Below are 14,047 nucleotides of genomic sequence, written 5' to 3'. Positions count from 1 at the left end.
GGGAAAAAAGTTAACATACTTGCTGTAGATTTATATGGCTTAACTTGAACTGTATTCGAACACCCCGGCAGGAACAATCAGCAAGTCTTGATACAGCAAATAACCTCTTGATATAGGCTCTAATTCCACAGTAATACTTATTTCCTGAAGCGATAACTTTATGTGAGTCAAGGACACTCAGCATTTCACAAGAAATACTCAGTTATTTCACAAGATCCGATGTCAGCCACTGTAAAGTTCTCCAGGAGAAGAAGCATATTTCTCCCTTTTTTTAAAAAAAAAGCTATTCCAAAAAAAAAAAAAAAAAAGAATCTCTCAAAAAACAAAACCAAAACACCACCCTGAATGAGGGCTGAGTGATAACTGACTTGCTGGTCTGCTAGCATACGAATGTAAAATACACAGAACAAATGATGTATGATAAAAACAGAGAAAAAATACATTTAGTATTCAGTTTTCAATCAATTACTGCTGTTTCTTCTCAGCAAAATCTGAGAGAATTATTTTCACCTGGTGTGAACTGGGAACACCCAGCTGCATCACCACCACCACCATGTGACCTGGAAACACACCCTCTTTGCTGCTTTCGGTTATGGCAGCCTAATCTGCTCAATGGTTCCAGCAAACAGAGGTTCAAATGTTCAGGCAGTAGGGAGGCACAGTTATAACACTAATTTATCTACCTGTTGCAGCCAGCACTGCAGGAATCCAGAGCCTGCTTTCCAGCAGGATTTCAACACAACCTTACAGGAGCTATCCCAGCCACCAGCTTCTCTTGATCAAACAGCGTGGTAAGAAATTGATTCCTATCACACACTGTCACAGAGCACCAGCCTTTCTGAGACATATGTCCAGGGGAGAACAGCAGAGAATGGCATACAATTATGCAAACATAAAAGGACCCTTTTGGAGCAGTTAAATTAGGCTGTCCCTTGGATCTTGCTTTCTGCCATCCTTCCACATCTCTAACCCTCTAACTTGTGTCTGGTCGTGCTTAACTCGCTCTAGCTGGCATTACTGGAAGAAGCTGGCTACAGCTTGGCACTACTCACACGCCCACTTGGCGGGCGGCATACACATAAATCAATGGTTGTTAATGCTTCTCAAAATTTCCCCGAGACCTACAGGATATTCTCCCACAATCTCCTCGAAGAAACTGAGGCTCACTCCAATTGCTGCCTCACAGAGAACCATCAGCGTGCACCCAGAAGTCCTAATGGCATCCTTGGGGCTGGTGGGATCACCATTAACCACGTGGAGATGCTCCAAATGGCTGTTCAGACGCTGACTAAATCAATGTTAGCATTGATTAGCTGACTTAGCACTGAGCCAACAACGGCACCCTGCTGCTTATTGTATTGGAGACTTATTTACAGAAGTAGTTCTCCGGTTTACTAATCTCTTGCTTACTTATCTCTTATTCTGCATCATGATTTTCGAAATACAGAAAAGGATCCTCAACACTCTAATGCAGGCCCTCACTGTTCAGAATAACACAAAGTTTTGTGTTTAATGAAACACCTTTAATCTTTGTATCAACTCTTAATCATTGTTATCTATATGCCCTCCTGGTAGATGCAATTGCCCAAGTCTTTTCAAACACTTTTGAGACCCTTTTCCCAGCCTTGCCCCACCAGGCTGATGCTCATGGTCATTGGCTTCCTAGTTTCTAGCTGAAAAGGTGTCACTGAAGAGCAGCGAGGGGGATTCATTTTGACAGGAGCTGCCTGTTCTTACCTTAGCTCTCCCAGTGCTCTGAAGAATGTGCACCAAAGCACAAGCCATCTCCTCCTTGTTCCTTACGCTGATCACAGGTTCCAGCACAGAGCACAGCATAGTGTAGTTGCTGGTAACAAACTCTGCAAATTCTTTGTATTGCTCCATGGGTAAGATGGTGATAGTCTGATAACGGGACTTTATCCGAATGGAAGGTCCCCCTGTTTTCCCTTTGTTGGGTGTAGGTGTGCTGACTGGGTACCATTTTTCCACAAACTGGCGACCGGTTACACTGGTCATGGGAATGTTGACCAGGCCTACATAATTGTTCTTGTCCTTTTTCTTCTTCTTCTCCACATCCTTGTAGATGTGAACTGTGATGCTGTGAAGAGGTGGGAGACCGTAGAACTCAAAGTGCTCTCCCCAGAAAATGTTATCTGCTTTTGTTTTGCTGGTGGTGCGGGCAAAGAGGGTGTCATCAAGGCACAGCTCACAGAAGTATTTCTTCTTAGGGGCCAGGTCCTTTGCCTCAATGATCCAGAGACGGAGCACATTTTCAGCTCGACGGCAGTTATCCTGCACAGAAGAAAGAGCTCAGCTTTGATTCAAAATCCCTAAAAAGTGAGTATTTTGCCTTCTGAAGCAGCAGCAGAGGGCTGCTTTTTGTGTCCACGGTAGAGACAGAGTCAGAATTCAGAACCAGAATCTCTGGAAAACTGGAAATTTTTTAAAATAGAGTCAAAGGGCTGTCTTTTGTACGTCAAAAGTGGGGACTAGAACATTTTTCTTCTCAAAAAGCTATATTTGAAATGCTTTAGAAAACAAACACTCTGCAGAGGAGCGCCTCAAAAGCTGCTAGACTGGTATGGCGCGCTACACTGTTTACTCTTGTGAGTAACTCCAAGAGCTCTGCTAGCCTGTTCCTCCGAGGCAGTATGCCAGCTATGGAGGTGACTTGTCAGATATTTATCAACTGATCAATAACTTGACCCCTCTTCTCCCTCTGGCTCAAATTCCCTTCCCCCCCGAGACTGTGTCCCCCCAGTAAAACACGAAACCTATGAAGCCATGTCCCATCCTCCTGAGGTGCATGGTACCAGAAACCCAGTCTGAAACATCACAAGCAGGCACTGGGCCTGGGATCAGGAAACACGCCGACATGTATTTATTCATTAAAGGTTTGACCTACTGCACTCACTAGAACAGTACACAGCAGCTTTTGATACGCTAATGAGCCAACTTCTCCCCAGACTAAATTAATTGCACATGCATCTGTGGGAAGCCCTGGTACACAGGACTAAAATCCAATCATACCAACACTGGACTAAAATCCAATCATACCACCTCCATTCCCCTGGTAATCTTATTTCCACAGTTTCTGTTACCTTATTTGGCTGCACTGTTCTGCGTAGGTTTTCCATCCACTTGTCCCTCTCTGCTGCAGAGCAACAACTGAAGCATTTACTGCCACTGGAGTAGGTTACCTGGAACATATAAATGACAGGCTGAGTTCAGGCAAGCCTAGGAGACATGTAAGAGGCTGCAAAAAGCAAAGAAGAAGATAAGCAATGCTTGAGCAACAAAGTAAATGTGAAAAAGGCAGGAAAACAACATGGGAACCAAGAAGGCAGAGAGGTTAGAAGGCCCACAAAACGCAGAGACAAAAAAAGAAGTCACTTCAAATTAATATAAAACCAAAGAAACATATAAGGAGCACCAGAGGCTCCTTGTAAAGGCTTTTAAACAAGGCTTTAACCAACCAGTTAATTTATCTTTTTTTTTAAACACTTGTTAATTGATCCGTAGCTATTAAATGCTTGCAGTTTTCCATGTTAAGTCCCAGAGGCAGATGATTTGGTTACTAACAGTGTAAAACCAGACAGAACTAATAAAGTATTACTATAAGGCAAAACACACTGGAAACGGTGTCTTCAGCAAACATAAAACCTTTCCAAGGGTCCATGTATATACAGCAGCAGGGTAAAACAAATGGAAGGTGTTGCGTGCTCTGACTCTCGCTGCCATGCACAGCTGTGCTTTCACGCAGGAGGGAACCACCTTGGTTCCCTTCACTTTGATGCGGCCTGACAAGCTTCATTTACTCTTTCCATTCATTTGTGCACACAATTAAAAAGCAGTTTGAGGCAACAGGCTCAGAGCTCAGTTGTTGCCAGTTTTTCCACTCAAACCTAAGCAAGCTGGAAAGTGCCTCCAACCAGAAGAATGAGACTGAAGGGAACAGGAACAGTTCCTGGATACATCCCGAGGGAGAATGGCCTGATATGCTGGTTTTCTGCCAGAGCAGTTTTCCAGGTTGTAAACAGATCTTTGTTCCCTAAGTTTGGACACATCCGACTAATCCTGCCGAAGACAGACTGCCGCCCGCCCCTGCCGCGACAGATTACGATGGCCTTAGACACGTCCAAACAGCACGTTGGTCTGGCCAGGCAAGGATTGTGCTCGCACAAAGCACCCATTTCCGATGCCAGGCTATGAGCCCAGGGCGTTGTGCTGCAGCCTGTGCTGAAACAGCAAGAGGATCTTTGCATCCTGCACCACAGTGCTACAGACACGTCCGCGATTACTGAAGCTTCTCCTTTAGCAACCAGCAAACGGGCTGAGCTGACGCAAGGGTGCTCTGACTGGAAATCACATTTCTCAGTTATAGCCCACGTTCTAAATTTAATTTTACGTGAATTTGGAGAGGATGAACACACAGCTTACCAACAATAGTACGTCTGAACCATACATTTGCATGCAAACTACAAACGCTTAGATATTTATCAAATGAAAGAGATTTTGCAATTAGAAGACACAGTAATTGAAAAAGATTGCTCTCCGTTGAGTGATTGATGCCATTAGCCTCAAGGACTTCAAAATCGCAGGCTGGTTAGCCAGCCCCCACCCAAACCTTGGGATAGCAGCGGCTGCTGATCTGTTCTCCAATTACAAAGTCACAGAACAGCGTATCGGAAGGGTTCAGGCCGACCGACAGCGTATCATCGGCTGTGTGTTTGGGAAGCGTTCCTTACCTCAAAGCAGAAGTCTTGTCCAAGGATACTGCTGTGAAGTGGTTTGACAAAGACTTTTTCTTCTGACCCAAAGTCCAGGGCCTCCACGGCGCTGCCTGGGCTCAGTAAAGACTCATGGGAACGGGACTCTTTCAGCTTTGGCAATCCACGTGACCTGGAGGAGAACAAGGGGGAAAGGAAACCTTATTTTTCTCACAATTACCAAAAGAGCTGGCAAGATCTCAAAGAAGGCTGCAACTTGTTGGTGTTTATTCAGAACAACTTCTACAATTAGTCTGTAAACCTTATGAAAATAACATGAGGCCAGTAATCCCAGATTCCTGAGGTAACAGCCACATACACGAGCCCAAGAAGTCCATTCCCACTGACCTAGAAATTGCAGCTGCTGAGCCATCACTGAAAGAACAACAGCAAACCAAAAAGTTCAGAACTTAGCTGCTGGAATTTAAAGAAAACTCATAGACAGGTTTGGATATATTACTGGAAATATTAACCATCTAGATTGCTAGATAAAAGATGTGTATTAACAGCAAAAAGCACACCAACCTCTGCCTCTCTAAACCAATGCAGAACAACAGCTACTCTCCTCAGAGCAGACAAACCCCCACAACACACTTGACTTTTCTTAACATAAAAAGCTTTTAAACCACAGTCCAACATGCAAATTATTCCCCACTTTACAATGCTCAAATTAGTTACCTACGTTTAAATTATGCATTTTCTTCTTCAGCTGCTTCTTCCAGTTTTAACGGTTCCCAATTTTTTTGATATCTCCATTTTCTTTTAATTTCCCCTCACTGACACATACCGTTTCTCTTTTTCAGTTGACTGTCCTGTAAATCCCTGAGCTCTACCAGAGCCGGCATCTCCCAAATTCACAGTACCTTTTGATCAAGGCAATCTTCTCTTTGCCCCCATCAGTTCTCCAATACTTCTCAAAGACATATCCCTCCCTCCACTATGCCGTAGCTTTTTGCAACCAACAGCTACAGTATAAAATGTGCTCTAACACCTTCTGTATTCTCCCAATTCGATTTAATGTGACATTCATGCATAGTAGGGAGCTCTGCTGTCAAACAGCACAGTAAAACGTGCTCAGTTCATAGGTGACAGTACCTTCACCTGTGATCCTTCTCACTCCAAACTGACACCTGGACTATAAGCTTTTGCAATAAAGTCATATGATACTTTAGGCATAAATAGCATTTGTACTTCGCAAGATAAACACTATGTGCACACACATTTTTCCTCTAGTTGGAACTCGGTCAAAGCCTTCACGGATGACCAACAAGGAAGAAGAGCACCGAGTCTCAGCTTAGTGGAAAAGGAGCTGTTTACCTGGTAGGTCTAGATTTTGTTAAGATATTGACGCTCATGCTGGTCCCTACGCCTGTTCAGTGATCCATGAAAGCATGTCCGTAAACATGGCTGCACATCCAGCAAGTGTGACTGAGCACAAAGAACAGACGTGAACGCAGAAAGGCATCAGCTGTGTATACATTGCACAGAGAAGAGCAATGCTCTGAAGTGATGCTTCCTCACCTGTATTTGTTCTCTTTTAGTCAATTGCCAGTATCAAGGCTCAGTGTCAAATGGGAAATGTTTAAAAAAACGTTATTTATGGAGGAGTGAAAAGCACAGCTACCTCTAACAGCTTCCTTAATTTTGAAAAATAAGTAGTTTTTATATTCTTCCCTCATTCATCTTATACAAAAAACCCCTCTCACTTTGTAAACTTAGCAAACCCAAATTCCTCCTACCCTTGAGAAATCCTACGGGGAAACATAAAGGAAAAAAAAAGCATTTGGAAAAGGCGTCTTCAGTACTTCTAAGGCTGCTTAACAAAAACTTGGATACCACGAAGGATACATGTAAAGCAACAAGCAGAGTTCACCTGACTGCTCTTTTGCACAGAACGAAACGCTGACAGTATTCTAGCAGATTCACGTACGATAAGATTTATTAAACAGTAAGGGAGAACTTTGTTCCCATTTAATACATCGAATGGCCTAAGTGCAGGCAGCGAAAGCCTCTCATCAGAGGGATATTACAGAGACACCGATTTCAAATGCAAAACAGCAGCGCTGGTACAAACGCGTTGGCTGCACCGTGCACGCTTTGTTACAACAGGTTCCAGCAGCAGCTGTACCAGCACAAACCTAAAACCTCAGCCATGTATAATTGAGCACTTGCTGCAGTAAAGGTAGGGCAAGTCTAAAATAAACACACCACAATACACCACTTTAATATCATCTCTGCAAAATCCTCTCGAATTTCTCCTCTCAAGAAAGCGCTGCTGAGGTCACTTGGCTTCTGTCCCTATCCCAAACTCTCAGCAATTCCAGTCCTAACAAAGTACTTTGGTGTATGAAGCAGGGGAGCTGGCTGAGAGCCTACAGCCAACTCCCGCCTTCGCTCCTTGTCGGAGAAGTAAAGCATGGAGTGGTCACAAAGAGGGGGGAAAAGGAGGGAAAGAATTATAACTACCAAATGAAAGAGAAAGAAGATTTTACAAATCTCAGTTAAGCAGAGGCTGCACTTGGAGTAAGACAAATCAAACGCACCTACATGAAACAACTGTACAGCCACTTAGCAGCGCATCCCCAAATCATAGCGGTGCCACATGTCACAGCCCTTCCTTTCAATCTCCGTTACATCTCGGACAGTAAATCCTGCCAGGAGAGGAAGAAAGGCACAAAAATCCAGGAGGAGCTCTTCCTCAAGCCTTAGGTTACGAATTTCAGACGAGCATCATGTCAGGCAGATATGCTGGGGCAGGAAGAAAAGTCACAGCCGCATCGGTAAAGAAATCTCTCTCCTCATCGCCTGTGCTCCCACCTGGCCCCGCGGGTGACACAAGGAGGCTCCCGGGTGCGTGTTGCCATGGTGCGGCCTCCTGTAAGGAGATTAGGGGGGGCCGGCAGCCGGGAGAGGCAGCAGGCTCTGGAAAGGTGACCTTTCCAGAAAGGAAGAAGTCCCTCCTCTTCCTTTCCTGCAACAAGTTTAACGAGACCCGGACAGTTAAAGACCGTGGGAGAGAGTGAGGCATCTTCCAAGAACGTCTCCGAACAGCCTGTGGGGCCAGGGTGAGGGCAAAGGCAGGTACACACAGCAAATGTGCTCCATGCCTCCACATCCCATCTTGCAAGTGAAATCTTTCGGTAGCATCTATTCCGCTTCATTGCTCTTCTAACTAGTTAGCTTTGAACAGTTTGTTTAGTTGCAGAGCAGCTGGAGCATGGCTAGTTTCCTTGACTCAGGGTCTTGGGGCAGAGGAATGTATCTGTTCAAGCAATCCCTTGAAGCTACCATATTTAAAACATCTCAATAAACTGATTAAGTGGCTTAGAATTAGCACTTCATCTTCCATAAACAACACAGCGATGTCGTAAAGTTGTTGGTTAGATGCAACCACATGCATTTACAAACACAAGTGTACGCATTTGTAAGCACCACGGTATTTATTTCATCTATTGATAGAACTGCAAAGCAAATCATTGACTTGTACCTAAATCAGCAGCATCCCAATCAATATAGGCAATAATTATACAGAAATAATAGTTCTCTGCTGCTTTAAGCCCTCATTTGATATTCTGAAGCTGTAAGTAACAACAAAAGAAAATTGCTTGCTGGCTTCCCTTTTGCATAGATGCCTCTAACTTACTTCCCAATGTCCAGCAAAGGGGCTGGATTAACAAGCTCTATCCTGTATTAGGTAGGAAGCTCCTGGTAAAACGAGTATTGCTTAGAGTCTCTGCTAAGAGAGAAGTAATCCCAGAGAAGCAGATTACTGTAAACAGGAAGATCGCACATGCAAAAGGTGGGGGAAGGGTTGTTTGTACAAATCTGCTTCTGTTAAACAGCTCCATTATAACAACACAAATCCTGTTTGAAATTACAGTTAACATCCGATGATGAACTTTTTTTTCCTGCTGCTTCTTCGTTCCTATCATCTGCAACAAAAGATTGCGATGGAACGACACAGGAGTTCAGAGCAAATAGTTATCAACAGCACCAAATTCTTAACATAGGTATTCTCCGTAATTTCTTTCCAATAGGAAAAGCAGGTGGAGGAGGAGCATGTCGGGGAACATTTTAAACCTCTCACCTCTTTTCATATGCTTTGGAGTACTGGTCTTCAGAGCTGCGCAATTTCTTTCTAAATCAGAGCCCAGCCAATGCCTCAAACCACCGACCCGGCAGCAGCATGCGACTGCTACTGAAAAAGATCTCTTCACCACCACCATCTTGCTGGCCCAGCCCCAAGCTGGCCCTCTCTCCTTGCACGCCATATTTCAGTAATTTTCCACGACAGGAAGATCTCGGAAGCAGAAACCTCTGGCTTTCGGTGGCTGCCTATGGCACACAGCAGCCTATTAGTCCACTTCTATTATAGTCTACTGTCTATATGGCATGTAGGGTAAAGGGTTAAAATCCTAATTGCTCTGGTTATGAAGCTCTCCTGCTGATTTTGACCTATTTAAAAGCCAATCTGCAAAGCACAAAAGACTTTCAATTACTGAGCTTACCAGGGAGAGCCCTGTATCGCTTGGAAAACAAGCCTGTGGACGTCAACAACCCAAAAGATAAAAAATAAATGTATAGAAATGAACTACCAAGGAACAGAATACCATAATCTGTTTCCTTTACCAAACTGGTGTGATGCCAAAGAATTATGAGAAGGGTTTTTTTTGTTCAGCCCCAGCACCCAGCTAAAGCCACCGTCTCCACTGGTCTTACGCGAAGCTGTACGTCTGCATGCTTCAGATAATTCCAGCACAATCCCCGTGTGTTTAGAGACACTCCCCAAGATGAGAAAGTTGAATTCAATACTTAGCCACTCGCAAAGTCACAGGAGGGAGCTTGGACTGTAACGCAGCGACCTTTCTGCTCAGCGCTGCTATTCGAAATCCCAGCCCTGCTGAACTGGACCCTAACGTCGGCAACATCATCTGCGACACTGGTGCGCTCCACCAGCGCTGCAGCATCGCGTTTCCCCGGGCAAACATTCATTTTGTAGGCACCACACCCCGCTTCATTTTCCAACTGCCAATTAACAGAACATCCTAGTACTTGGTCAACGCTTCTACAAGTCTAACCAGTTTCATTACTATTATTTTTTAAATCAGAAACTTAGGGTAACTTATTTATTAACTGCAATTAAACCCTGGCTTTTTCTGAGCATATTCCTTTAGCTTTTCGTTGAGATTCTGGTATTTTCTTGCAAGGCCCTACCCAAAGCCTCATTGTTTGAATCCTGGATTTGCAAAGCCCTTCCCCGCCTGCCTGCTCTCCCTGCAGACCACAGCTTGTTTAACAGACACCTCATACGGAGCAGCCAAACAGGCTGCTGAATTTCGCAGGGGCAGCGTTCTCTTCACTCTACTGTAACTCGTGGTCTCTGCTATTAACGTCTCAAATTCTTTTGTTTTGCCGTACCAGAGGTGCTTAACTGATTCAGTTTCACTTCACTGCTAAGCAATTTGTAGGTGAAGGCTATATGGAGGAGCCTGGGGTTTGCAGAAAAGCATCAGCCATTAAGAAGCATGAGCTTGCAGGTGGGACAGAGCAGTTGAGCACCAAGGTGAAGGTTTGCAACAATAGGCTTAACATTGAGATCTTTTTCGGTTTTCACTGAAAAACAAACAATTGCACGAGGATCAAAAAAAACTGGCTGAAAGAAAGACGTTCAGCAAAACAGGAGCGAGATGCCTCTCTGGAAACAAACCACTCCTCCCCTTTCCCCATACTCCAGCACGCAGAGAGAACCAGATACGCTGAATGAATACAAGCTCTGAGTGAGCCAAGCCTTAATAACGCATTGCGTAACACAGATTTCTATCCTTACGTCTAAATCAGAAGAAAAATCACCCACCTTTTTTTTTTGAAAACTGGCATTAAATTAGAATGAACAAATACGAAAAATGCAGCAAGATTTGCTTCTATTATTTATATGATCCGTGCTATTTTCATACTGCAAAGAAGCCAGGAGGGAGGAGCGCGAACTTACCGAAAGTAGAAGAAGCTGTCGTTGGGGCAGCGATACCGCTTCACCACGAACCCCAGAGCCATGGCTACCCGCTACCCTGCAACCTGCCGGAGCCCATTCCAAACGAGCACGCGACGGATCCCGCGCTCCTCTACGACTATCTGATAATGCCATAAAATGACTTTTAGTAAAGCAGGAGGATTCCCACGTGGCAGTAAATCCCAGCAGGGCAAAACCCTCCCAGCTGTCTGCACAGCTTTATTGCAGTCACTGCGACCATATGCAGCCAGTCTCAACCGTCTTCGCTCCCTCGCCATAAACAAAACTGTGGCAAAAACTGTCGGTTCACTTGGAAATACTCCCTAATTCCTGTCTGCAAATTTAAAATATTAATTTGGTCTCTCCGTTCAAATGTAATTTTCCTCAAGCCTTGTTTCTCATGCTGTTGTACGTGTTCCTATATATTATTGACACTGAGAAAACGTTAGAGACAAAGGTGTGGGTTGAAGAGCTCAAAGAACGCAGTGGGAAAGGGGCTAGGAAAGCTGCGGAAGATGATACAGTAACGTGGTGCCAGACAGCCTCACAGTGAGGGCTGTTGATAACGTGATGAGATGTCGCACTGGCCACATGCCTGAAGAGCTTCACTGACATGTGGTGTGGGTGACGACCAAACAGATAGTCTAAGTGTTCTCACGGTAGTGCCTTGTGAAGACAAAACATAAGCATTCAAGTACAACGGACTGCCCAGCCAACAACCTGAACCTGGGGCAACAGAAGTGATGCAAATCACAGACCGAGAGGTTGTGGATTTCTACAGGACACTTGGATGCTGACCCATGGTGGGCTCATGCCTGGAGAGGCACCGCAGCTCTTGCCTCTCTCCATCCACTAACCCAGTCACACTGAAACGACGCTTAAAAGCCAGAAAAAGTAGGTTGGCCAATTGCTTTCTGCTGAAACAGAAAATCTGATTACGAAAAAAATCTGCAACTTATCTCTGTCACTCCTTCCTACAGCATTCCTGAAGCCTTTCTATTTTAGATCAACTCTGAACAGACAGCATCCATCCTCTGTCACCATCTGGAATGGCATGCAGTGTTACAGCATCCCAAATCTTGATGTGCACCAGGATAACTAATCTTCCTTACTCCAGAATTTTACAGGTATTTATCTATAAACATCTCCTGTTTCTTAGCAGGACCCAAACACCTCAAAAGCATGAGAAAAGCAACATGACAGCAGCCTCTATTTCCTTCTAATCCTTGCAGGGAATTAATTTATAAAGATATATAGTACTTTCTTTGAAGGCAGGGCTCTTGTATTTGTCAGAGCAAGAAAAGGTAGATGCTATCAGTCAACCTGGCCCTGAAAACTTGTATAACACCATGACTTCACCTAGCATCACCTGCTTAAAATGGGAAAGGGCTGACTCACCAGGGTAGGACAGGAAAGTTTTTACTGCAACTGATCGAGACTCATACAGAAAGCAGGGAGAGGAGAAGGTGAGAAAATGGCGATTCCCTCTCATGAATTAAGAGTCAGCTGCTGTGTGCTATGTGTTTTCTTCTTTCAGGCAGAAACAGTTGTCGCTGATTTGTCCCATTGGGAAAAATCCCAAACAGCAGCATAATTCTAAACACACATCAATCTTTTTAGCCTCCTCTTTCCTCCAGCCCATCTCCTCCCAGTATACTAATCTGTTCCTCATCTTCAATGCTCCATTCCCACATAGTTTCTGAGTTGTTTTTCCTGCTGTTCTACCCACCAATTGCATTTTTCAGGCAGCCTTAGATACACAGTGAAACATACAGGAGGGAAGGGAGAAGTTATTGGCAAGTTTCACTTTACAGAAGAACTGAGCTTCCTTTATGGTTTTATTTATAAAATACCATTAGAAAAGTAACATCTCTAACCATGAACTTTCGAAGCTAGCATATTCAATTGGTGCACTGATTAGACCACAACTGCAAGGAGAACTCTATCAAACCTTCAATCTTTTCAACAAAAGGTGACTACAAGGTTAAGTAGTGCTGTTAAATTCTTTTTGGAAAGAAAGCATATCAGTAATTTGTGACCTTCACCTGCAGCATGAGGCTTCAACCAGCTCATGGTGAGGCTCGTGCTTTTGAACAGCAGTACTCATTTGTGCAAAGATTTATCTCCAAATAAACTTCAGCTCAGCTTGCTTTCCACATAGCTTGGCTACTCTCAAACAATCTCCCTAGCCTCCAGACTGTGCCCTCTGTTCACTTCAGTACACATACTTCCGAAAGGAGGAAGATCACACAGACTGGTTATCAAAAATGCTTCGTTCCATTAATAGCAAGCAACCATATCGAGTCACAAAACCCCCAGAACGCTGTTCATCTCCTGCCCTACAAGCACAAGATGTGGTGTAGCAGGCCAAAAGGAGAAGGGTGACCGGATCAAAAGTAAAGAGCAACTGCTGGCTTGTCCCTGTCTAACATCAACATCCTGCACGTCCTTGGCTTGCCAGGGCTCTGTCCCGCAAACCTCTGCATGGACTCTGCCCCTGGAACTTTGCAGTTCATTCACTCCTGCATCCTTCTTTTTAAATCCATGTCAAGGAGACTTGAGAGCACTGACAGAACAGGCCAGCTATGCTTAATGCCATCACCATATGCGTGGGATTTTATGCTTTGCAAGCAATCAGAGAAAATCCACGTTCCATTCAGGCCTAGTTGACAATTCATGGCCACACTGGCAGGGAGCAGAGGGGGATCCGGTTTTAAAGAGAAGGTGGCTTTGCTGTGTATAATATCATACCTTAAACCAAAGTTATGAGGATTAATTATATCTAAATTTATCAGCTTTCCTAGAGTGATAGCATGCCCCCTGCACCGCAGTAAGTCCATATTCACCATAAGTACCAAGTTAAGAAAAGACAAATACATTATTTACGGCAAGGAGATTTCTGCATTACAAAATTTCAAGCAAAGCTGGTTTCAAACAACGGCAAAAATAACAGGTACTTTATCACATGGTGGCATTATTTAACATGCTTATGCTCACTGAGTTGCTTTTTATAGCCATGTTGCAACTCCCTGAAGATAGGGACTTATAACAAACCTCCACTCAAAACAGACTGGGTAGCCATTACTATGACCGTAGGAGAAACACCATCCACATCGTCAGTCATACTTGGTAAAGCAGCAGTCTTTTCTAACTCCTGAAGTTATCAAGACCTTTAACATCCAAAGCCTTGCTATCTCCATGATTTCATGATGCTACTTTTCAGATGGAGAAGGTAGTGCCATTGATGGAAGCAACACAGCATGACAGATAC

At 44.2% G+C, this 14,047-nt stretch overlaps 1 protein-coding gene across 4 annotated transcripts in view; it reads right to left on the bottom strand.

Moving 5' to 3' along the window:
* Positions 1 to 14,047, bottom strand: part of RASAL2 (RAS protein activator like 2) — a 122,718-nt gene that overhangs the window by 22,083 nt on the left and 86,588 nt on the right. For all 4 annotated transcript variants that reach the window (XM_086617151.1, XM_009978458.2, XM_086617153.1 and 1 more), the window contains 3 exons: positions 4,749 to 4,902; positions 3,102 to 3,200; positions 1,738 to 2,292 (listed from right to left, as the gene is read on the bottom strand). In XM_086617151.1, the coding sequence (XP_086473277.1) occupies positions 1,738 to 2,292; positions 3,102 to 3,200; positions 4,749 to 4,902 (808 nt within the window). The remainder of the gene's footprint in view (positions 1 to 1,737; positions 2,293 to 3,101; positions 3,201 to 4,748; positions 4,903 to 14,047) is intronic.

The sequence above is a fragment of the Tauraco erythrolophus genome, chromosome 10 (genome assembly GCF_009769465.1).
Source record: "Tauraco erythrolophus isolate bTauEry1 chromosome 10, bTauEry1.pri, whole genome shotgun sequence".
Classification (NCBI taxonomy): domain Eukaryota; kingdom Metazoa; phylum Chordata; class Aves; order Musophagiformes; family Musophagidae; genus Tauraco; species Tauraco erythrolophus.
Note: the sequence above shows the minus strand (reverse complement) of the source record. Positions and strands in the feature narration are given on the sequence as shown.